This window comes from Mirounga leonina, unplaced genomic scaffold, assembly GCF_011800145.1.
Source record: "Mirounga leonina isolate KUSES-001 unplaced genomic scaffold, KU_Mleo_1.0 Mir_53, whole genome shotgun sequence".
Lineage (NCBI taxonomy): Eukaryota > Metazoa > Chordata > Mammalia > Carnivora > Phocidae > Mirounga > Mirounga leonina.
This window is the reverse complement of record NW_023270807.1, coordinates 24456444-24482362: the sequence shown is the minus strand read 5'-3', so window position 1 is coordinate 24482362 and position 25919 is coordinate 24456444. Positions and strand designations below refer to the sequence as shown.

At 37.6% G+C, this 25919-nt stretch overlaps 1 protein-coding gene across 1 annotated transcript in view; it reads left to right on the top strand.

Annotated features, from left to right (window-relative positions):
* Positions 1 to 3022: 3022 nt before the first annotated feature.
* Positions 3023 to 25919, top strand: part of KHDRBS2 (KH RNA binding domain containing, signal transduction associated 2) — a 575928-nt gene continuing 553031 nt past the window's right edge. Inside the window, exon 1 of the mRNA XM_034990634.1 lies at positions 3023 to 3313. Within this exon, the coding sequence (XP_034846525.1) occupies positions 3223 to 3313 (91 nt within the window). The 5' untranslated portion in view covers positions 3023 to 3222. The remainder of the gene's footprint in view (positions 3314 to 25919) is intronic.

Sequence of the window (25919 nt, the reverse complement as noted above, 5' to 3'; positions counted from 1 at the left end):
CTCATATCTCTGTAGCAGACCAGGTGCAGAGTGTGCAACCCTTCAACTACCAAACATCCTACCCACACTCAACTAAAATGGCAAGTACTCTCTACAAATATCCTCCATTTTACATCATAACTTCTTTGAAAATGAGAGCCAAAAGAGACCATTTGAGAAGCACATGCAAATGGTGTGATGACAATCCTTTATGGTCCCCCTAACACTGATAATAAAATCTGAATTATTTTCCAACCACCAAATCTTAGGGAGTCTGTCCCCTTCCATCCCTCACCTTCAATATTTGTTCTTTCTCTCCCACAGCATTGCAGTCACATGGACTCCAGTCAGTTCGGGGAAGAGCAAGCTCTTTCCGGTCACATGGCTTTTGCCTGGGCAAATTCACCTGCCCGGAATGCTTTTCTCTTCATCTTACACAGATAGATTCTTCTTTTCCATTAGGTTTTCTTTAAATGTCAACTCCTTAGCAAGACAACAAGTTTACCCTGGCAAAAAAAAAAAAAAAAAAAAAGGTCTTTCCTTGCATTATCTTTCTTAACTCCTTACTTGGTCCTCTCTTGGGCTTTCTTGCAGCCAGTAATTACCAGTTCTCTTGTGTATTTAGTTTTATTTGTCTTTCTCCATTAGAAAACAATCTTTATGATGACAGGCTAGGCTCTTTTAGATACTCAATAAACATTTACTGAATGCATACATACATAAATAAAATATTTAATGTACAAAAAGGTAGGCTAAAGCAGTACAATCTGGAGCTAAATGGTGCTAATTAGAGTTGAATTTTAATCTCAACTTTAGCATTAACTAGCTATAAGACTTAAAAATTTTTTTCTTGCAGGGATGCTTGGGTGGCTCAGTCAGTTAAGCGTCTGCCTGTAGCTCAGGTCATGATTGTGGAGTCCCAGGATCCAGTCCAGCATCAGGCTTCTCACTCAGCAGGGAGTCTGCTTCTCTCTCTGACCCTCCCCCCTTCATCTCTCTTCTCTCAAATAAATAAATAAATCTTAAAAAAAATTTTTTTTCTTGCAATGAGAGGTTTTAAGATCTATCCCTTAGCAACTTTTAAATATACAGTATAGTATCATTAACTGTAGTCGCCATACTATACATTACCTCCCAAGACTTATTTATTTTATAATTGGAAGTTTCTACCTTTTGACCACCCTCATGCATTTTCCCATCCCTCTATCACAAGCTACTTTTATAGGCCTAGAGATACAACATTACTGGGAGCACAGATTATTTTAAGGTGTTACGTTTTTACATAGGAAAGCTCTTGATTAAAAAAAAATCCGAAAGAAATGTGACATTTTTTTCCTACTGTCAAATACCCAAATTATCAAAGAGTCATGGTTCTCACGGCTTATTTCATGAACTTTTAACAGTCCTATCACATTTGTTGGCCACATGTCCCCTCACCATTGGCCCCATTGTAGCATACACTCAACTTCTGAGTGGGATGAACATGGCTGGTGCCAAAGGAGATCATATTTGTTAGTTCTGGGTCACTGAACTTCTCTGCCTTTGCCTTCATTTCCATACCTATAAAACAGAGAAAGCAATACCCATGCCTTGTTTTTCAGAATGCTTCTGTGAAGACAAATGGAGATAATGGATGTAAAGACACATGACATTTTAAAAATTAAATAATAAAAAAATGTATCATGCTAAGTACAAAATGCAGGTTCTGGGGAAAAAATAAAAATAAAAGCTGAAGTTTCCAAAAGCAATAAATAAATAAAAATTATATAAGCAAAAGATACTTTTCCAACCTTATCTTGAAAAATAAGGAAAAGATTTGAATACAGGAAGAGAACTTGGAAAAGTTTTAGCATGCTATATTTTTAGGAAAATTAGTCCCCATTCTTCTACAGTGAAAACGGTGCTGGAGAGGCAAATTGGAAAATGATTGTTTATGAAAAGAGAGGGTGGAAAGATTCTTTTAGAACACTTGAAGCATGCAAGCTGCATTTTCAGGCCCCATTAGTAAGAGAAGGATGGGCACTGCTTCCAGTGTTGGTGATAACCTGGAGGGTTTAACTCTCCTTTAAATAGAGGTGGGATAGATACAAAGTAGCTCAGCAACAGCACCTGGTGAAACACAGTGTCACATCTAAAATAGGGAGAAAGGGGGAAATCAGAGCCACCCTGGTTACCTATTTTCTAGTCTCTTCCTTCTTCCACTTGCCTTCCCAATTCCTTCACAAACTGTAGGTAACTGATTATACTGCTTTTTAGTTTTAAAATTCAGCCCCCCTCCCAGAACCTCTCCTATCGGTAGGGATTGGGGGAGGAGGGGTGGATAGGAGGGAAACCAGAAGTAAGTCAATACCGTAATGATTGTACACTGCAAGCGTGTTGCTGTACAATATCGCCCCAGAGCCGCTTTGTTTATCAATGAACATCCTACTGCGTCCCCGAGATGTAGGTCAGGCTCATTGGAAATATCAGCCGCCGATCACATGCAGTCTTCATGATATTTCCAGATCGGGTGCGCTGCTGATTCCTGCACACTGGAGTGCGTCTGAGCTGCCTGATGAAGAGGGGACACCTGTACCTTAGGGACGCAGGTGAAGTCCCGTCTACCTTCCTGGTACTTTCCCTGGTGCTTCCTCATTCCCTCAGCCACTCACTCTTCATCTCCATCTCCCCTGCTGCCTTGGACCCAAGCTCCTCTGCTAAACGGGTGCTTTTCCCGCTCTCTCCTTTCTCCGCACCTCAGCAGAAGACAGAGTGCTCCACGCAACTGGGCATGCCTAATAACCAGGGAAAGCTTGGGCTGCAAGAAGAAAGGTTTGCACCTTCTGCGCTCCCCTCCCCTCTGCAGTTGCCTCCTGCCAGTCAGGCGATCCGACGTGCGGCGCGGCCCAATGAGGGTCTGCAGCCTTCGCGGGGGCCCGGCCTCTCGTGGCGCCACCACCAATGAGTGGCTGGCGGAGGTGGGACGCGCCCTGTTCCCGCCTCTCCAGTTAAGGCCGCTGGTGTGAGCTGGGGCTCCGCGCGCGAGGGAGGGACGACGGAAGGGACCGGCAGGTGTGGGCGCGGGGCCGGGCAGCCCGACGGCGGGAGTCGCAGCCGCTTGGTGCATGGGCCAGTGAGGACGCGCGGAGATCCCCTCGCCGCGGCGGAGGCGGAGCAGCGCGCGAGCAAGTCGCTGCCCGGCGACCCTGCGTCCGAGCGAGCGGAACCTTGCGCTTCGCCCGGGGACGGTTCGAAGTCCGCGCTATGGAAGAGGAGAAATATCTGCCTGAGCTGATGGCAGAGAAAGATAGCTTGGACCCATCTTTTGTGCATGCATCGCGCCTTTTGGCGGAAGGTAGGACTTGCCCCCACAGATGGGCACAAACCTCTGGCCGCCCTTCTCACCGGAGGCTTGGCTAGGGGAGTGAAGTTGGGGAGGGACGCCTGTCTCCTTCGCAGAAACTGTCCCCCTGAAGATGCTCGCTTCAGAGCTCGGGCGGACAGAGCCCGTTCTTGGGGCAGGCAGCAGTGCTCCTTCTCTACGTCTTAATTTGGGGAAGACCAAAGCTATGAGATGTAATGGCAGTAGTGATGTGACCTGTTAGGATCATTGATGGAGAAACCATAAAGTGTAGCGCGGTCAACAGGGATATTTTCACTTTGCAGAGGAAAGGGAAATCAGTTTGGAAGTAAATGGTGATCAATGTAGTGTTCTAAGAGCTTCTTAGATACAAATCAGCATTTTTTTTTTTTTCTGCATTTGGGAAGGGATTTTGATACCCTTTATCTAATTACAGCCTTTCCTATGGAAAGTCTTAGAATTAACCTAGATTAAAACTATGCATGTTCGTCAATGTTTGTGAATGTTGTAAAGGCTAAAGTGCTTATCAAATTATTTGAAGTGTGATGATTGGGTACTCTGAGAGATACTGGCCCCTGAGACCACTCCACAATCGATCAACTGTTTTACCAAGTGTGCATTTTCTTTTGTGTACCTGTAATGTTAAATGAGATTTCATTCCCAGAGGAACACATATATCTTGTCTTTTGCGTTGCTTTGAAAGATTGTTTAAACACACACACACACAAACTTCTGTATGACAGAAATATTAGCCCAATTACTCCATTCATCTTGAAATAATGCCATCTATCTGCTAAAGATACAATATCTGTAGTAATCTACACATGCCTTTTTAAAAACAACTCCAGATTTTTTTTTATGAATCCTTCATTAATAATGAATTGCTTCATCATTAAATTGACTACAGTGCAGTTTTGTAGCTTAGGTTGTTATGGACTTACCTATAGCAAAACTAAAAGTGACAACTTCCTCTTCCTTGGCCCTTCCGCATTAAAAGAAATGTTTTCTTTTTTGAGACCTAGTTGTACATGGAAGGAAAAATTGTAATCCTCCATGTAAGATTCAAATAACCACTTGGTTTGTTTAAATATTTTATTTATAATTTATAACAACAATGCAGTGCAAGGTATTTTTTTTTTTGTTTTTGCATACTAAACAATTAAGAAAAGATTTATAATCAAAATCTCGAATGTGTGAAACAGCTAAACTGCTTTTCAGGGAAGAAGTTGATTTTCTAGAGGATTTGGAAAGGTAAAAAGCAATTATGCCTACTACTTTCTTGGTTACTGAATGAAAATAATAGAAATTAAGTTGAAAAGTAAAGTCAATTTAAAAATTAAACTCTCCCTCTAGTTTATTGAAAATAAAGATAATTGCATAAAATAATAGGAATATTGAAAATTAATTAGTTAATAAATGCTTAAGATTGTTCAAAATGATTTAAAATGCAATTAAGCTTTCTGAAATCATTTATTTCAATATATATTCCAGAAGTGTCTTTATTACGCTGATAACGTCTTTAAAGTGAAAAAAAAAAGTTACGAATTGATCATTTTCTCTAACCTGCTAATTGGAGTTCTCTTTGGGACAGCAGGCTCAATGATTAATTCATCAGTCATTGATGAGAAGTTAGTGTTCTAAGAGCTTCTTAGCTACAAATCAGCATTTGGTGTACGTTTCAAAACTAAAGAAATGCAGATGAGAAACTCTTAGTAGAGTGAATAAGTATTTCTGCAGCTGGTGAAACAGTCAGAAAAGGCTGTGCCCTTGGTTCCTTAACGTTCTATCGTTCCCAGAAACTTGATTTCTTGATCCTTAGGAACATGTTTGAATGTACCTTGTAATTTAATTTTTTCCCAGTAGGGGGAAGCATGTCCTGCTTTTGTAAAGAATTAGGAGGAAAAAGCTCCAAAATAGAAAAACATCTAAGTAAGAAACAAAGAGAGGTGTCCAAATTTCAGAGAAATCATAATGTGGAAAAGAGAATGGAGGAGGTGATGATTATAATCTTGGAGTATATAAAAAGATATGCAAAAAAGATGCATAAGGTTTACATTAATTCTTTTTTGTACCTGAAGTTCTTTATGTGTACTTACTGAAGAGTGTAAGGTGAGTGTCCTTTGGAATCTCGAACAAATCTTAATGTACATTTTACATTATAGATCTTTCATTGTTTTTTCAAAGGCCATTTGCCAAGATTTCCAGGTTTTGTTTCAGATCTCTATGGGAGAATATGTTGAGATGATTTTATTTCTCTTACCTGGAAATGCACTGATTGAAGGCAGTGGCTATAAATAAACCTGACATAGATATTCATTTGGAGAGAAGGTGCACACTGAAGTACATTTCAGTCAGTACTGTGCAGACAGTCTCAAGACTGAGTGAGCAGTAAAAATGATCCAGATGATTCAGTTCTTCAGAATGATTTTCTGGAAGCTAATATATATATAAGGTCAGTGATGTAAACCAATGAGCTTTCACAGTGATTTATTTTGCATTTTTGATTGGCGATAAATGCAAATCAGCGCTCAACTGCAATTACTTCATAAGGCCATGGTGTTAAAAGTACTGTTTTGTTGATTATTTTGTTATTTTTATTGTAATTTGTTTTATTTCACTTGTTTCTGCTATGTGTTTTCAGTAGGTAAGAGTCTGTGAAAGCTAAGGGAAGAGCCCATACATTTTATATCTTTGATTGTTACTTAGAAAAGATCTTGAATAATGTGGTTTGAAGAGTGCTTATAATATGTTTGATTAATTAAAATAATTTTCCTCCTGTGACTATAATATTGTTTAATTATCCATTTGTTAATGGAAGGTGCTTTTGAATATGATAAAACAGCAAACTCAGCATGATCCTTAAAGTTCCACTCAGCCTCTGAATTTGCTTGCCAGATGAAATTAGATGAGGTTATTTATATCTATGCTACTTCTGGGAAGTGCACTAGACTGTGAATCCAGATACCTGGATTTTAATTCCATTTTTGCCTAAACAGAATGTTGATAAACTTCCCTTCCCCCCAAGCCCCGTTTCCTTGTCTCTGAAATTAGGGAATTGGACTAGATGAGGTATAGTTTCTTTGTAGTCCCAGACTTAATTAGAATTACAAAGTTCTCTAGTGTGCAAGATTTCCTAACCTGACTTCTTTACAAATATTGGTAGATTCATCATTGTTTTGGTTGACTGATCAAATGAGGAAGTCAAATATTGCCAAATATCCCAACAGTTAAAATGGTTTTTTTACGAGTATTAGGTGCTATTTTAAAATTTGGTTGAAAAGCGTGGCCTTCCATCTAGGATTGGCCTTCATGTTTGCAGATTTAGATGAACTTTTAAAACCATGAGAGAAACAGGGAATGATATTTATCACAAATGCTGACTTGCAGTGACTTAACTACATGTAGGTTCTCAGTAAGGATCATTATTTAATTAGGTTGTATTCCTCAAAGAATTTTCCACAAAGCATAGAGAGTTCTTAAATTAAGGAAAGGTATTGGTATAATGTCTAAAACTAGCTTCTGATAAAAAAAATAGTAGTCATGTGACTTTCCTTTTGATTAATGTAACCCCTTTTTTCTCCTAATACATTTGGGATAATCTGATTTGTTTCTTAAATAAAAAATAAAAATTGGCCAAAAAAATAATTTCAAGATATTTTTGATTTTCAATTAGGACACATTTATGATACAGTGGAAAAACTCTGCTTTAGCAAACAAAACACTTGGGACAGAGTGTTGACACTTCTGTCTACTGTGAATTTATGGGATATGTCGTTTATCTCCTCTCTGATTCTCCTTTTCTTCATTTGTAAAATAGGAAAAGTTGTATCTACCACCCATGGTTATTTTAAGGTTTAAAAAATTCTGTTTGTGATAATATAAGCAGTTTTTATACAAACTTAAATAGATTTTTTATACAAATATAAACAGAAATTACATAAATACAAGATGGTGCTTTTAAGATTTTCTTTAACATTTTAATGGCATTGTGGACTTGACCTCAACTTGAAGCTTGGCTTTGTAAGAAAATAAGCACTGCCTTTACTCTTTGGATCACTGCTGACTGAAATTTGAACTTATAGACCAAATTATGAAATAAATTATCTTATGAAAAATTATTCCAATCAGAGTTTTTAAAATATCATGTTCCCTTATGTTCGCAATGGTCACTCTCAGTGTTTTACTTGAGCTTGGTTAGCCCTTGTCCTGTGTCTTTCCAGGGTAATTCCAAACCTCCTCAGACCCCCTCATAAACCCACACGTCCTTCACTCTTGGCAACTGATTTCATCCTCTGTTTTAGTAGGAAATGGATATATCTCTTCTGACATTTTTCAACCTCCCATCATCTAAAAACCTCCATAATCCTCCTTATTGTCCTTCATTCCCAGATGGTGAAATGTTTTTTTTTTTGTTCTAGGCTGACTTGTACACCAGTATCCTTGACCCTAATGCTCATCACGTCCTCCAGACTTGTTCCATAGTTCCATCCCTTCTTCATCCCTATCTCCACTTTCTTCCTCCCTCTCCACTTTTATTGCAGCAGTCTGTAATTGATCCAATCTGAATAACTTAGAAAAAATTAAAATATTTTTTTAACTCACCGAAAGTAACCAAAATAATCTCTCTCAATACTCCCTTGTTGGGCACCTGGGTGGCTCAGTCGGTTAAGCGACTGCCTTCGGCTCAGGTCATGATCCCAGGGTCCTGGGATCAAGTCCCACTTCCCCTGCTTGTGTTCCCTCTCTCGCTGTGTCTCTCTCTGTCAAATAAATAAATAAAATCTTTGAAAAAAAATACTCCCTTGTTTCCTTCAAGTTTCCAATAATATTAGTTTTAACTGGCTGCCTCACTTTCTCAGTTAACCTCTTCAAAACTCTTCATTCTGGCTCTGTCCTCATCATTGTCCTAAAACCAGTGACCTGGAGACCAGATCGTCTCCTAATTGCCAAATCCAATAAAATCTTTCTGACCTCTCACCAGGTTTCTTGGCTGCAGTTTCCACTGTTGGTCTTTTTTTCAATTTCTTGGCTTTCCCTTTGGTTTCCAGGCACTATCATACTTCTGGTTTTACTCTTCTCTGTTTCTTATCATTACCACCCTTTATCTGTCTTCTCCCCTCCCCAGCTATGCTTGCCAGAGTGATTCACTCAAAGTCAAAGTTTGACCATGTCACACTTTTTAATAATATTCTCTTTTGGAAGGCCTCCTCTAACACCAGGCCAGCAGCTGGAAAGGGGGCATTACCTTGACACCTGCAGGTGGAGGTGAAAGTCCAGGTTCCCCACTAGGCATCCATCCACACCATTCTGGCCAGGAGGGGGAGGCACACCGTGTTACTGCTTCCTACATGGGGCTCCAGGGACACCAGTAGGGGTGGGGAAGCCTCACTCCTGCTGGAGCATGAAGAAAATTCCAGCAGAATGAGACCTCTGACACCACCCTGGCTTGGAGGGAGAAGGGCGCCTTGTTACTGTTCATTAAGGGAGAAGTCCAGAATTTCCCCGTGGCCTCTCCGGCCACTGCAGGACACATCCTTACTGTGGGCAGAAGTGAAGTCCCTATTCCTTATCTAGTCTTTTCTGACTCCAGCCAGAGGGGAAAAACGTATCTCTTTACAGTTGGGTGAGGTTGGAAGTCTAGGCTCCTCTACTTAACCTTTCTTGACAGAGGTGAGCATGAGACACTATTTTGTTTTGTTTTTCTTCTTTCTTTCTGTATTATTTGGCTGGAGAAGGATGTTGTCTAAAAGTTTTCTGTCTTGCTAGGTTGCTCTCTTTCTAGTTCTTGGGCTAGCAGGCTTCTCTTGAGGCTTTTTTTTTTTCTTTTTTTCTTTTTGTCTGCTTCTGTTGACTTTTCTGGTTTGCCAGCTTAAGTACCCATTTTGATGCATCTGAGGCACAAGAAAAGCTAAGGATACTATTCCCATCTCATTCCTGGATCTTGTGGTACCTAGCCAGCCAGCTTTGTTTTTTCCTCCTTTTGTTACTGAACGCAGAAGTCAGATTTGTGTGTCTGAGGCACAGTAAGCCAATCTCTAAGTCACCGGGTTTAAAGCAGAGAAAGTTTATTCTCAGAAGAGTAGCCCAACGAGAAGGCAGGGGGTTGGTCCAAAATCTGCCTTGTCTTTGTTGAGTCTAAGGACTATGGGGCTAGCCAGGTATGTGTGGGTTAGGACAGATACTGGATGGGCCTTGAAACTTCTTCACAAGGAGAGGCTCAAAATTTTTGAGATTGTGTGCTGTTTTGGACATCAAGGCTCCATTCTGGGGTCCTGGTGCGTTACACTTGTGTTTGCAAAATAGGCGTTATCAAGTAGCCTCCTTCCCTGGTTCCTGTAAAATTAACAAAGAAAAAGGTTAATAATTCTTGCACAGCTGTGGAGGAGTGTGCTTATGTGCAGCGTGTGAGGTTATAATGGAGGCTTACATGAATAAAGAAGCATATACCTGGGCTCACTTTCACAATGTCTTCTATGTTTATTTCATATATAATATTCAGTCCCTACTCATTTGTGTATTTTAATTTATTTCTTTATAAAATTATCTTGCGAGGGGCACCTGGGTGGCACAGTTAAATGCGTTTGACTCTTGGTTTCGGCTCAGGTTGTGATCTCAGGATTAGGAGATCAAGCCCTGAGGGGGCTCTGTGCTCAGTGTAGAGTCTGTGTAAGACTCTCTCTCCCTCTGCCTCACCCCCTCCTTCCCTGGTTCTCAATCTCCCTCTCTCTCTCTCTCTCTCACGTGCGTGCACACGCGCTCTCTCTCTCACATAAATCTTTTTAAAAAATAAAATTTTCTTGTGAATGCCTGTTAAGCATTGTACATTCATATTTCATTGACTAGATATATGCAAATGAGCATGACCAGGATAAACCCATCTGGATAATGGGAGCAATATTTTTCTTTATCTTATTTTCAAAGAGACTTTGTGACAGGGTTCATGAAACTGAGAACGAAGTGAGGTCTGATCATTATTCTTAGTTTTTGTTTAAGTATACAATCTAGATTGAAGCTCTTTGTTCCCATAGCAGCTGTAGAAGGGGAAGAAGTTTTAGGGGTAATTTTTAGAAACCCTTGGGAATAACTTTATTGTATTGCCCACTTTTCTTATACCCTTACTTGTTTGAACAACCTGATTTGATCTCCTTTTTTTGTCTGAATATATAAGAAATGTGTTTTAATTGAAATTATATTCTGACACCAGTTTATTTTTTAAAGCTGTAAACAGAGATTTAATATATTCAGACATTGAAATATGATCCTTTTTCTCACAAAAATGGTTAATTTCAATAAAATAAGTGTGATATGGAAATAGATCTATTAAAAATAATAGCCTACTGTTGGTAACTGATTTCACAAATTGTTAGCAAATACCTGTGCTATGTGACTCCTTCATTTTCTCAATATTGCAAGTAAAAACTTGAGAAGTCATAGCCAAGCCTCCTGTTGCTCAATCATTATTAACTATTTTGGGAAACAAGTCATTTGTAGCATATCCTCCATTGCTTACCTTTGTCTCTTGAAAACTACTTCCAAAAAGATTTTGCAGTAGAGAGAGGTAATAAACATTTGAAACACCAGAATGACAAATTTTTAGGCCGTTTACTATAGATAGCCTTATAGTTTAGCTACAGTTTGGGGGATGAATCCCATTGGATTAGGATTCTACTACATTTAACCATATAATCACACATGCACTTTAACGTGTGTTGGTACTAGTTGTCTACAGTACATGCTGTTGGTGTTTGAAGAGGTATTAGATGTTTAGTTTATTGGTTTTTGAATAATCTGTGGGAGATTCAATATATACATAAGCTACAAATAGCAGTGCATGGGAAGATCTGCTAGGTTTTACAGACCAGTGATACCATGGGGATTCATGACTCTTGTTGGTCGTGGTTATTATAGATTCTTCTTCATCATCATCATTGCTATCAACATTTATTGGGAGATTACTCCTTTGTCAGGCACTGTACTAGATGTTTTACGTGCATTACCACAATTAATCCATCCACCAATCCTATGTGATAGTTATGACCATCATCCTTGTTTTACAAATGAGAAACATGAATAATTAGGGAAGTCAATTTATCTCAAGTCACACAGCAAGTAAGTTGTAAATCTGAACCCCAGGCTGCCTTGCCCAGAGATCATGTGTAACCATTGCACCATACTGCCTCTTGTGAAAGAGACACAATTTTAGTCAGGCTTTGAAGGAATATATGCAATAATATGCAAAATATGCTTAGGAGATCAGCATGGTTGTTGCCATTAACTTCTGAAATAGGTTCCTGAATGCAAGTATTGGGTGAATTATTTCACAATATTGTTACATAAGTATAGTATATAAAAGGTTGGTAAATTTATAAATGGGGAAATTTTCCTAAGTACAGAATTCGGTTAAAGATTACTGAGATAGCCTCAATTTTCTGAATGTCTTATATTGACTGTGGTTTCTGAGGGAGTTTGGTGATGAGGTGGCAAGGAACAAGAGAACATTTTCCACTTTTTTTTTTTCTTTTTGAATCCAAAAAGTGATTGGAGAACTTTATGTGATTTGCTGAGGCATTTTTCTTTCCGTGTTTTTTAGAGAACTGCTTACATTTGCCGAATTCTTCTAGGGAGGAAGAACAGCGATAGGTCCTCTCTTGGTGTCTTGAGGTGGTGTTGGTTTTGCTTAAAATTTGGAAGTGGGCAAATTTCACATGTGGTCAGAAACAGATAACTCAGCAACATGGCTTGATTAAAATGTTATCTATAGGTTCCGAGGTTTTAGGATTTAATAACTTTGAAACAGATTGGTTGGTATTATTACACTGTTATCAGAAATGGGACAATTGATGCCTATTTCCTTTAAAATATTAAAGATTAGATTTTACTCTTCTAATAGAAAAGCAGAATGAATGTGTTTTCTCTAGAGTGTAGATATTTTTAGCAGGTTTATAGAATTGTATGTCAGAAAATGATGGGCCCTGGCTACAACTCAGAAGAGGGAGCCTCTGTGACAGAAACTCAGTAAAGTGGCTGAAGGAGAAGAAATTTGTTAATTTGAGAATAGAGAGATGACTAAAATAATAGCTTCTTTTTTGAACTTACACCCTGGCTCAGGCCCTTGCGTTATATCCCAAAGGCAGGTAATACTGCACCTGTGTTATAGGGGAAGATAAAGAGGCAGATTAGAAGGTAGCATACTCAATTTAGTTTTTTTAAACAGGAAGTCATAGATTATATAAATGTTCAATTATAATATAAAAGACTGTCAAAAAGCAACCTTCAAACATTGAAGCATTAAACAATATTGAAGAATATTACTTATTTAAGGGAATACCAAGAACATGGTTTGAATAAGTTTTAGAGGCGTTAAATACCTGTTACTATAGAATTTATTATTTCCTTTAAAATAATTTTCTCCAGGAAATTTAAGGAATTTGATTGATTAGAAATTTGATTTACATGCAGCAATATACTCATTGTATGAAACACTATAAAATGCAAACAGTAGATGGATGAATACGTAATAGAATACATTTCTTATATGTTTTTAGGCTTGTAAATATTATTTAAGTGGGAAATTTAAACGAGTGTTAAATTGAATTAAGTACCATCCATGTCTCTAGATAGTCTAAGCTTTTCTTTCTGGAAGGAAAAAAAAAAACCTAGCAGCTGCCTTTTTATCCATCTAAGATCTGGTGGAAGAGGAGGCCTTTAAGGAATTGTGTGAAGATGAAAGAACATCTGGTGTGCTGAGGCAGATGGCATTTTATTATATGATATTGTTTTGGAATGGACATTGGGATGATATATGGTTGTGCGTTAAGCTAGTATTCGGAAATTAGTGAAAGATTGGAAATTATATCATATCCACATAAGGAAAATCTAGTAGAGTAAAGCATTATGATAATTAAATGGAATTAGATGGAAGTGATAACTGTTTGGAATAAGTTGCAATAAGCCAAATGGCTTCTTTTTGAGTAAAATAAGTAAAATACGTGTGTGCATGTTAAGCATATACTAGACATAGGTAATCAATGAAAAGCAGTACAGATTTGGTTCACTTGTTTTTATTATCTGTGCTCTATATTACCATCTGAGACTTATTTAGATTGAGGAGGTAACAAGAGTTATAGGCAATTAAATAAGGGCACCTGGGTGGCTCAGGTCATGATTCTAGGGTCCTGGGATTGAGCCCCGCATCGTGTTCCCAGCTCCGCAGGGAGCTTGCTTATCCCTCTGCCTCTGCCTCTCTCTCTCTCTCTCTCTGTCTCTTGTGAATAAATAATAGAAAAAAGAGAGTTATAGGCAATTAAATAAATAATTTCCATAGGATCTGCAAAATGCAATGATAAAGTAAATAGATGATGCTTTAGGAGTGCTGGGTAGGGCACCTAAAGGAGTCTACAGAAGTCATCAAAGTCTTCAGTAGACAGGGGCATGTTAGTTGAGGTCTAACAAATAAGTAGCATATGGACAGTATTCAGTGAAGAAGGATCTGGAAATATACCTCCAAAGCCTGAAAAGAAAGAGAACATTTATTTGAATAAGTATAAGTTAAGTGTGATATTGTGATTTATAATGAGAAATACATATTTGGTTTTCTTCCCTGTTTCTGGCACAGAGCTCCTAAAACTTTTGGAATTTCCTTAGTACAGCCATAAAGGTGTCTTTTGTTATGTTAGTGAAGTGACTTTTCAAACCCACCTGAGGGTCGGGGCTGGTTGTCAGGAGAACCAGCCCTGTGATTAGAGGGTTATAACTTTCAGTTCCATCCCCACTGACCCTTCCAGAAAGAAAAAGGGGGGCGTAGAATCAATTGCCAGTGGCCAATGATTTATGCATGTAATGAAGTTTCAATAAAAACCCTAAAGGAGTGGATCAGAGAGCTTCCTGGTCAGTGAACTCATGGAAATTTGGGAGAGCACTGAGCTCAGAAGGAGCGTGGAAGCTCCTCGCCCTTTCCCCACACTTTGCCCTATGCATCTCTTCCATCTGGCTGTTCCTGAGTTATATCCTCTGTAATAAACTGGTAGTCTAATAACTATGATGTTCTTGTGAGTTCTGTGAGCTGCTCTAGCAAATTAATCAAACTCGAGGAGGCTATGAGAATTCTGCTTACAGACAGTTTGTTGGAAGTGCAGGTAGCAACCTCAATTTGCAACTGGCATCTGAAGTTCAAGGAAGGGATGATTGGAATCCCCAATCTATAACTGATCAGCCAGAAGTACAGGTAACAACCTGGGCCTGCAACCGGTGTCTGAAGTGGGGAGGGGACAATCTTGTAGGACTGAAACCCTAACCTGTGGAATCTGATATAATCTCTGGTTATAGTGTCAGAATTGCTTGTGCTGTGTGGGAGGGAACTCCCACCCCCACCCCATCCCCTCACCTTTGGGATTGGGTCCAGAGATCCAAAAGATTAAGTATATTTGGAAAATACAGTAAAAGAGAAAGCATCAAGAAAAGTGGGTGTAAAGAAAATGGTAGAGGCTTAGTACACATATCCTGTAAACTACTGTGTTAAGAAGTTTGGGTTTATGCCAAAAGCAATGGTAAAATCATTTAAAGGTTTTAAAAAGGGCAGGTGTGATATCAGAATTTCATTTAAAGCACAAGGTGGCTGCAGTATTGGAGAATGGAATCAACAGATACAAGACGTGGGTAAGCCATCGGATAGCTAAAGCAGCAATCCAGGAGAGAAGGTATGGTGGCCTGAATTCAGATGAGAGTGCAGATGTGAAGAAGTGGACATGACTAATAGAAATTTAGCAAGTAAAATATATAAAGGTTCAGACTGTATAGAGGGAATGAAAAGTAAAGGGTGGTCCAGGCTGTGGTCTGGGTTGCTCCTTCGAAATGGTGGTATCAGTTATTAAGATAGGACTTAAAAGGAGGTTAATGCTGAGTTCAGGTGCATATACATACATACATACACATGAAAACGCACTTGAAGAGTTGGGTTTGGAGTAAGATCATGCTACCTGTAATGGTTTCATTAGCATATAGGTGACAGTTGACCTTGGGAGTAAAAGAGCTCACCTAGGGGGAGAGCATATGGAGTACAACAGGAAGGAGATTTAGGATAAAACCCCAAGGAATGTCAGCATTTAAGGAGAGACAGAAGAAAAGTAGTCTGCAAAGTTGACTGAAAGGGGTTTCCTAGAATACAGGTAGGAAAGATCAAGTAGATTCAGCGCCAGGTAAATAGACTATTGTGATGATGAAGGATTTGGTTAATATTTTCAAGTGCTGCAGTTAGGCTAATTAAAACAAAGATTAAACATTTTTTTAAAATTTAAATTCAAATTAGTTAACATACAGTGTATTATTAGTTTTAGGGGTAGAATTTAGTGATTCATCACTTACATACAACACCCAGTGCTCATCACAACAAGTGCCCTCCTTAATGCCCATCACCCAGTTACCCCATCCTGCCACCCACATCCCCTTCAGCAACCCTCAGCTGATTCCCTATAGTTAAGAGTCTTTTATGGTTTGCTTCCCTCTCTGTTTTTATCTTATTTTTCCTTTCCTTCTCCTGTATTTATCTGTTTTATTTCTTAAATTCCACGTATGAGTGAAATCATATGGTATTTGTCTTTCTCTGACCTATTTTGCTTAGCATTAGTACACTCTAGTTCTATCTATGTCATTGCAAATGGCAAGATTTCATTCTTTTTGATGGCTGAATAATATTCCATTATATATATGTGAGATATATATATCACATCTTTATCTCCTTATCCATCTATGGACATCTGGGCTCTTTCCATATTTTGGCTATTGTGGACATTGCTACTATATACATTTCTAATGGATTTGGCAAAGAAGAACAAATCGAGAGATTTGAAGAAAATCTCAACTTTCTTCACGTTGAGTACTGAATAGTAAGGCTACGAGAGAATGAGGCTGGAAAACTCTTTGAAGAACTTTGACTTCATAGAGGAGGAGAGAAAGGAGTAATTTGTTAAACTATAAGAAATAAACATTTAATCATTTTAACCTAAAAACAGCAATTTTATATGGTTTAACATATATGGGTGAGAGAGGCATTTAAGTGTAGGGGTTAACAGCATAGATACTGGAACTAGACTCCCTAGGTTCCAATTTTATTCTTATAGTTAAAGATCTGTATTATTTTGGGTGAGTTTCTTTCACCTCTATATGCCTCTTTTCCTCATGTGTAAAATAAAGACACTAATAGTTCTAAACTAACAAGACAATGACAGCCAGGCATTATTGTTTCTTTTGCTCACTTTAAATTACAATGTGATTCCTAGACTGCTCCATCATCTCTGTTTTCCAATCCCTCTGCTTCCACCTTGCTCCCTTTCTTAGCGCTACATGGAACATCCTTATACAAAACTACATCTCATATCATAAAATTGTCAAATTAATCCCTACTCTTTTTCTCAGACTGTCTTTAAACTTGAGTCTTCCTTATCCTAAATCCATTGCATGCACCTACTTTTTCCTTTGACAGTTCTTATTGACTTGGCATACACAACTTCGTTGACCATTGCCACTTTCTTGATATACTTTCCCCCTTGAATTTGTGATTCTACCATCAATACAGGAATTTACCACTTTTGTTCTAATCAGTGAAGCTATGATGCACCATGAGCATGAAATAGGTGCCAAATCTATGGTACTCTTAGATCCTTAAAGCTTGTACTATGAACATTTCTCCATACTGAGTGACATTATAATGTGAAAAGATACATGGCGTTTGTTTCAGGACCAGAGGAAATACTATGTTGGACCTGAAAGAAAACATGTGCTTATGCAAAATTTTAATTATATGTTTTAAGGTTAAACATTCCTTTTGAAACATTTATTGTGTATGTGTTTATATGGTGTTTCTTACTCTGGAATGTGGTAAAACATGTTTGAGAGCTACTATTATAAGTAGAAAGGACACATTAAGTGAAGTCAAAATACTAGTGGTTGAGTCCCAGATCTGCTACTTGGTTGTTTTGTGACTGTGGGCAAATTTCTAAATCTCTTTGAACCTGTATTTCCTCATCTACTAAATAGGCAGGCTCTTGTCGATGCTATCATAGATCAACCAATCATCTCATGAATCCTATGCAAGGGTATGTGCAGTATTTATCCAATGGCAGAAATCAATAAAGACTCTTTCCTTTACTCCACTTTGCCTGGTTTGCTTACTTTAAAAAAATTGAGGCAAATGTTATGAACAGTGAAATACAGTTTTTAGGTATACAATTTGATGACTTTTGATAATTGTATAATCTTGTGTAAGCAGTATTCTCAGCATAATGGAGAACATTTCCATCAGCCCAGAGACTTTCCTTATCGCCCCTTCCCATTAATCTTCATTTCCTTTGCCAACCACTATTCTGTTTTCTACTGTCATAGATTACTTTGACTCTTCTTCAACTTTATATAAATGAAATAATAGACTACGTACACTTCCTTCTTAAGATTGGTGTATGTTTGAAAGTAAGCCATCCATGCTTTTGCACTTATCAATAATTACATTTGTTTCTTGCTGAGTAGTGTTCCATTGTATAAATGTCACAGTTTGTTTATCCAGTCTCTTGTGGATGGACATTTGGGCTGTTTTCAGTGTTACTGTATTATGAATAAGCTGCTACAAATGTTCCTGTGCAATATTTTTGTGAACATATGTTCTCTTTACTTGGAGTGGGATTGCAGGGTCTTGGAACGTATATATGTAGTTAGCCTTGTATTATATGATATTGCCAAATAGTGTTCTAAAGTGATTGAACTATTTCACCTCCCATCAATGATGTATGGAAACTCTGGTTGTTCCACCTCTTGCTAACATTTGAAGTTCTCAGTCTTTTTAACAACAATTATTCTAGTGGTTTTGGGTGCTAACTTAACTGTGGTTTTCGTTTGCATTTCCTTGATGATTAATGATGCTGAGCATGTTTTCATGTACTTTTGCCATTTGTATGTATTCTCTTATTTGAAACAATTGGTTAAAATGTTGACAAATTTTATTTGGATTATTGATCTTTTTTTTTAAAGATTTTATTTATTTGTTTATTTGACAAAGAGAGATAGTGAGAGCAGGAACACAAGCAGGGGGAGTAGGAGAGGGAGAAGCAGACTCCCTGCAGAGCAGGGAGCCCGATGCGGGGCTCGATCCCAGGACCCTGGGATCATGACCTGAGCCGAAGGCAGACGCTTAACAGACTGAGCCAACCAGGCTTCCCTGGATTATTGATCTTTTTATTGCTGTGGGAATTATCTGTATGTTCTGGATTTGCATCCTTTGTTAAATGTATGTACTGCAAATATTTTCTCCCAATATGTGGCTTAGCTTTTAATTTTAAGTGTCTTTTGAAAAGCAGAAGTTATTAATTTTTCCTGAAGTCTGATTTATTATTTATCATTTTTTTCTTTATGCTTAGTGTTGTTTGTGTCCCCACAAAGAAATCTTTGCCTATCTCAAGTCCCAAAGATTGTCTCAGTATTTTCTTCTAGAAACTTTATGGTTTTAACCTTTAAGTAGAAGTAGAAGTAATTTTTCTATATGGTGTCAAGATAGGGTCAAAGTGCTTCCTTTTTTTTTTTTTTTTTTTTTAAGATTTGGATACCCAGTTGTTTTAGTATCACTTGCTGAAAAAGCTTTTCCTTTGTTCATTGTTGTGTTTAAATGTTTGAAGATAGAGTGTAAATAGGATGACTATATAGTGCTTAAATGCATGAAATATAGAAAAATAAAGATCATAGTGTTTTAAGTATGTGAGCTGCCTTACAATATGGACCCTCCATGTGTCTATTCCAATACAAAAAGAAATGACTGCTTTAGAATTATTAAGCATGACATGTGTTTATACTCTGCTTTAAAATGATATGAAACTATATGAAATTTTTGCCTTTTCCTCAGAATTTAGAACATAATCCTTGAAGAAAATATGAATACACTTTTCTTATTTTACTTGAGGAGAAGACTAGCCAGCCATCTTAGAGGCCTTGGTGTTTACTGAATCTGACAAGTATCGCATTCCACCAATAAAGTTGTGATAGCTATTAAAACTTGAGCAGTCACACTGTCCTGAGTTGCAAAGTAGGTTCTAGTATCACAAAACAGTAGGGAATAGTGCACACATTAAACATTTCATTAAAAAAGACCATATAATTTTAGGTTAATAGGTTATGTGTTTTTCTATTTTTTCAAGAGAAGAGCATATTGTACTGAAACAATATATTGTACAGAACTGACAACCTTACCCTGGGTGAAAACGATACACTTTAGACGAACAATGGAGACCTACATCTATATCCACAGTGATAGCTCTTTTATTATCTCTTGATCTTCAATGGCTTATTAACTGCCAGCATCGCTATCACCCTGAAATGTGACAAAGTTTTTGAAATTGCCCAAGGGCATAAGTGACTGGTGACTTTACATTAATCCCTGAAGCATAGGTACCAAACCACTGTCATTTCGTAAACACATAGGTACTCCTCATGTCAACACTAATAACCAAAAGGAAGATTTAACAATGATCCAGACTGACTGACTTTATCAGTGCTGGCATCTGACAAGGTGATTCTTGGGGGAGTGTGTTTATACAGGCAGGAAGGCAACTCCCTGAAGGAAAATGATCATGCTGTGGGGCTTAGGGATGCAGTGGACAATTTCTGTTTGCATTTGGACAGGAATAAAAATGGATTTAGATGCCATCAAGTGATATAGCATTGTGAAGTACTGAAATGTGTTCTCATGGGGGTATGTAGAACCTCCTGTAGAAAGTTATGAGAAAAGGAAAAAAATATTTTATTTTCCTCAAAGGCTATATATTGATATGTCCTTGGAAATGAAGGTTTTGATTAGATGACCTATGAATATTCATTTTATCTTATATTTTAAAAATTTCATAGTTTCATGTTACCATAAAGGAAAATGGCTTTTGAAATTTATGTGAACAATATATTAGAATGTATGATTTATATTAAGAGTAGTCCATAGAGATATTTAAATCTATGAAATAAACTGTATTTATATATATATATATATCAAACTTTTACAACATTAGTCAGTTTAAGATTCACATTGGGTGAATAGGAGAGAATAAAGTCTCTGATGCATCTAATGTATAGCATTAGTAGCTCATTTTGACCACTCCCAATTAGAAATGAAAAAATGAGTACAACTTTCTTAGACGCAATTTGCTTTCTAGTCCCTAATAACTAATATTATATTGATGTTTTGGAATCTTCCCGTGTTCTCTTAAAACCCCAATACCTTTCTTAGAGCTCTGTGTTACAGACCTTTGTTCACCTGGCTGCAACCAAATGGATAAGAGTGGCTACCTAACTCTTTCTGGTGAGAAATTGGCATTAAAACTGGGAAGAAGCCAACCAGTTTGGACTGGTTCTTAATACAGAGGAAATGTAAACTCTGGAATTGTAGGTCTAATCTTCAGACAAAACAAAACAGTTGTACAGAGTGAGGCCGATCTGAGAGAGAAGTTCCTAAATTTCCTTTCTGAGAACGTCAAGGGGCCTGGCTGACCTTGGTTCCTTGAGAAACCCCAGAATTTTTCCAAGATATTCAATTTTCTGATAATTATTTAAGATAGCTCCAATTGCAACTAAAATAACTTGGACTAAGGGAAAACAGAACTGGTCCGAGGATAATAGCAATCTCTTGGGATGTTTTAGTTTGGGTTCCCATAAAAGCAGACCCTGAGATGAGGATTTGAATGTAGGAACTTACTTTTACTAGATAATTGTCAGCACTGAAAGGAATTAAAATGCTAGAGCAAGTTTATTAGTCTCTAAAGAGTTAGCATTTTTCTTTGTTTGTTTGAATGCTGGTGAGTCTATTTATAATTGTATGGAAGTCAAAAATTCCTATATAATATACAACATTATTTAAAATGTTTCTTTTTAAAACCCTATTAATCCTAAGAAATGGAAATAAAAAGACAAAGAACACAGTTATTAGTTTGTCCTGTTCTCTGTTGACATCTTCATTGTTGATGGTATGCTAGGATAAATATGTATTTCAGATTTGCCCTGTATTCCTTTTTGGGTGAAGTTAAGTCCAAACTTATTTACCAATAGTTGTGTGCATAATGTCTTAGAATTTTCTCCAGAAATAGACCTTGAAAAAAATATTGGAGTTCAAGTAATTTATTTTAGAGGTGATCTCAAGAAATGGGGAAGTTAAGGGCGCCTGGGTGGCTCAGTCGTTAAGTGTCTGCCTTTGGCTCAGGTCATGATCCCAGGGTCCTGGGATCGAGTCCCATATCGGGTTCCCTGCTCTGCGGGAAGCCTGCTTCTCCCTCTCCCTCTCCCATTACCCCTGCTTGTGTTCCTGCTCTCGCTATCTCTCTCTCTGTGTCAAATAAATAAATAAAATCTTAAAAAAAAAAAAAAGAAATGGAGAAGTTAGACATGAAGGAAAGGCAGCCAAAAAATGATTTTTTTTTAAAGCAAATTACTAATTGAGACGACTGATGCTTAATCACACCAGGAAATTTTGAGAGCCAGTATAAAACATATCCATGCCGAGGGATGACGGAGCTAGAGTGTTCACACCAAATCCTATTAGCTATTGGTTGAAAGTAGCTCTGAGGGAGCATTAATTTCCTGACACGTCATGCTTGTCACTTGGCAAAAAGCAGGCTGACAGCCAGCGCCAGCCCTTAGGCAGGAAATCTATAGGCCCTGGCTGTTGGAAGTTCAGCAGGTGTGCCTTGAAGTTGAAAGGATGAGGGAAATTAGGCAAGGCCAGACTCTGCAATGCCTCGGATGCTATAATGCAATGGATGGTTATTTAATCCATTTTTTATCTGGATAAGACAGACAAAACGTGCAAGAATCCCTTCTGAGTTAGAAAAGAGTCCGCTAAATAAGGAAGAAGATGGTTTGTCTACCCAACCTCCTTCTGCCCCTGCAAACAACAAATTGATAAATATGAACGAGGTTTGGAGAGTACCTCCTCTGAAATGTTTCTATATGAATGAACTTTAGAATAATGCTGCTCTTTATTGAACTGAGGCAAAATATTGTGGCTGCCTGATAACAGCGTGCCACATTACAAATCACCACTTGCAAGGTTACACAAGGTGCCTTTAGAAAAAGCTAAATGAATTACTTCAAATAGTATGTTTGTATTCAAAAGGGAAATAGCTGCTAGTTTGGGAGTGACAGTCTTTTCTTTTGGCTTCAAAAGGCCCATTGCCACGCTTTGCCTTTCCATTCGCTGCTGGGAGCCGAAAGCCTGCAGTGAACGAGTGAATAGAAGATACTCCTAACTGAGAAAGAAAATAAGAAAAGAATTTTTGTGAAATAGTCACAAGGTCTCTCGTTTGACTATTGTAATATTTAGACTTTCAGGTTGGTTAAACTAAGTGTAATTGAAAATATAACATTTAGCAAATTCATTTTCTCAATCCCTCCTCAATTAACTTCCTTATTAGAAAAAAAACAAAAAATCCAGGGTGCCTGGGTGGCTCAGATGGTTAAGCGTCTGCCTTTGGCTCAGGTCATGATCCTAGGGTCCTGGGATCGAGTTCTGCATCGGGCTCCCTGCTCCACGGGAAGCCTGCTTCTCCCTCTGCCTCTGTCTCTCTCTCTCTGTCTCTCATGAATAAATAAATAAAATCTTTAAAAAAGAAAAAAAAAAGAAAAAAAAAATCCCATACTTTTTGATCCTTTCTTATGTGTTAAATCTAGAGGAGTCTATTTAACTGCTAATGATATGTCTCAAAAAAGACACACACGCAAACACTTGTCTGTGCACACACAGATGACATCAGGGGAGGTACACACACACACATGCATACACACACGTTACTGACCCAAGCTTTGGCTTGTAGATGGGAGGAGACAGCTGCTCATTCAGCTAGGGTGGCCTGCAGGAGACAGCTTTTTCAGTGGTTTGTTTTACCCTTATCTCGTATCATTTTGATGGCTTATTGTATGGGCAAGACCAATTAAGTTCATTTTCTAAGTAATGTTTTAGTATATATCTTACCACAAATACTTTCAGGGATGCCTGTTGTCTCTCTTAGTTTAATTAACAGTGTTTCAGGTAAAACTTTCAGCTTACTAGTTCTCTGGTAGTTTGTGAACCTCAGCTCATTAAAAAATATCCTCCTTTTTACTGATACTAGCCGAAGTGCAAACTTCCTGTTATTATTCCACTGGAACTATTGTGTTTAGAGTTGATTTTCATATTAAGTAGTTGAAATTGTTGGTCTAATTAGTGGGTAGGAGTAGGGACCTGAAACACTTGCTATTCAGTTGTCACGAGAAATTATATTTGTGGGATTTCTGGAAAGACAGTACAATTTTGGATGCCACTTAATCTTTGAGCTTCTTTTCAATTTAGAGATTCAGTTTTTCTAAGAAGGAATAGGAAAAAGATAGGCTCAGTAAATTGGATGATAAAGGAAATAATGAACTAAAAATGTAGATTTAAAAAAAAAGGAAAAGGCAAGGTGACCAGTCAGTGACGTTGGAATTATGTGGTTATAAACTTCTACTATAATTATCTCAGTAATTGCAAAGACAGTCCACTATCACATTTCACAATGAGAATAAGATAACTTGAAACTGTGAACAGTTCTGTGTGGGTTCTTGCAGAAAGGCCTGTAGGAATTTGAAAGGATGAAGACTACAGTAAAGGAAGAGAGAACAGCCAACCTGTGATCTTTTGTAGTGTCAGAAACTTTTTTTTTTTAAGTTTTTATTTATTTATTTGACAGAGACACAGTGAGAGAGGGAACACAGCAGGGGGAGTGGGAGAGGGAGAAGCAGCCTTCCCGCCGAGCAGGGAGCCCGACGTGGGGCTCGATCCCAGGACCCTGGGATCCCAAGACCTGAGCCGAAGGCAGACGCTTAACCGACTGAGCCACCCAGGTGCCCCGTAGTGTCAGAACCTTAAGGTAGCTTCAAAAAGCTGACAGGTTAAATGTGAGAATCACTGTGTGAACAAATCAACTGTCTTCCTTCTGAAATGAGTATAACAACTGTATTAAAGTGCATAGTCAAAGAAATACAGATATATTTCTTTGGATCTTAAAGTATTTGATGACAGGAATGAGTAATGAGCATTTTTGGTATGACATGTCCCTACCAAGAAAGCAGGTCCCTAAAACACTGTTAATTATTATTTTTAAAACTGGCATTAAAATATGGACATAAAGGAAACATAGTAAAGTTTCCACCTAATATTTTTTCAACAAGCAATATGACTCAATCACTTCTTATATGCACTCATTTTTTTTTTACTACCTGATTTTAGGTGATTATAAAGAGTATATATTGTTAATATCTTTTCAGTTCTTTGGCCGGATACCCAATTAAGTTGTCATATTAAGTCAGATTTACGTTATTTATTTCTTAAAAGATTTATTTATTTATTTTAGAGAGAGAGAGAGTGAGAGAGAGAGCGTGATCAGGGAGAAGGGCAGAGGGAGAGAGAGAATCCTGAAGCAGTCTCCCCGCTGAGTGCAGAGCCTGATCCTGTGCTAGATCCTAGGACCCTGAGATCATGACCTGAGCCAAAATCAAGAGTCTGTTGCTTAACCGACTGAGCCACCGGTGCCCCTCAGATTTCCTTTAAATGAGAAATAATACATTGTTGAGGTTTTTTTATTGCATTATGTATATAGCTGTGTATTTGACTGTACTTTTTGAGAAAAAAATCTTCCCTTAGTTCTTTTATTTGGTAATAGGACAGTGATGTCTTATGGTTTTCATCATGAGGGTTCAGATTCTATATCTGAAATTCAAGCAATATCTGACTTGCACAATTGTGAACAACTCGTCTTAGTCCATGAATTAATTGTAAATATTACTCTGTAGGCACAGATATAAAAAACAATGAACAGAGAGGTCATTTAAACCTAAGGCTTGGTGCACATTTTTGTAAATTATTAAATACGAAGCAGTAATTAAGATAACCTAGTAGATAGATGTTATTATTTAAAGATGTCTTATTTCATAAGTAAAAGAAATATTAGTTATATAGCTTGTAAAGAGATTCTCAAATTTTTGTGTTATAGAGTGTAGTTGAGAAAAATGTGTATATGTGCAGTGGTTTTAGTGATTCAGTAATATTTTAAAATGATAAAATATGAAAACAATTGATATTAATTATTCCAGATGGAATTAAGATATTATCACTCTGTTAAGCAAAAATAATGTGTTGTTTTCATTGCAGTGGGCCTGAATCATGTGTGGATAATATTTGGTTGAGACAATATGCAGCAACTCTTATTTTTAAAAAATATTTAAAAATAATGTAGTTGATAATCTGTGTAATGAAAGAAAATGAGTTGATATTACACTGAGGATCCTGTTGGATCCTCAAAATACCTAAAAAAGAAGCTGGGCCTTTAAGCATGAAAAACATTCCATATCTTATGCTGAATTATACATTTATAAAAATAATTTATGAAATTACCCTAGAAAGTAAATGCAATAGTTTCACTATGGAAATTTCATACCACTGAATGTGCTTTTTAAAATTAGGCTGAACAAAATATACTTACTTACAATTGATATAGAAAATGCAAATATAGGGGCGCCTGGGTGGCTCAGTCGTTAAGCGTCTGCCTTTGGCTCAGGTCATGATCCCAGGGTC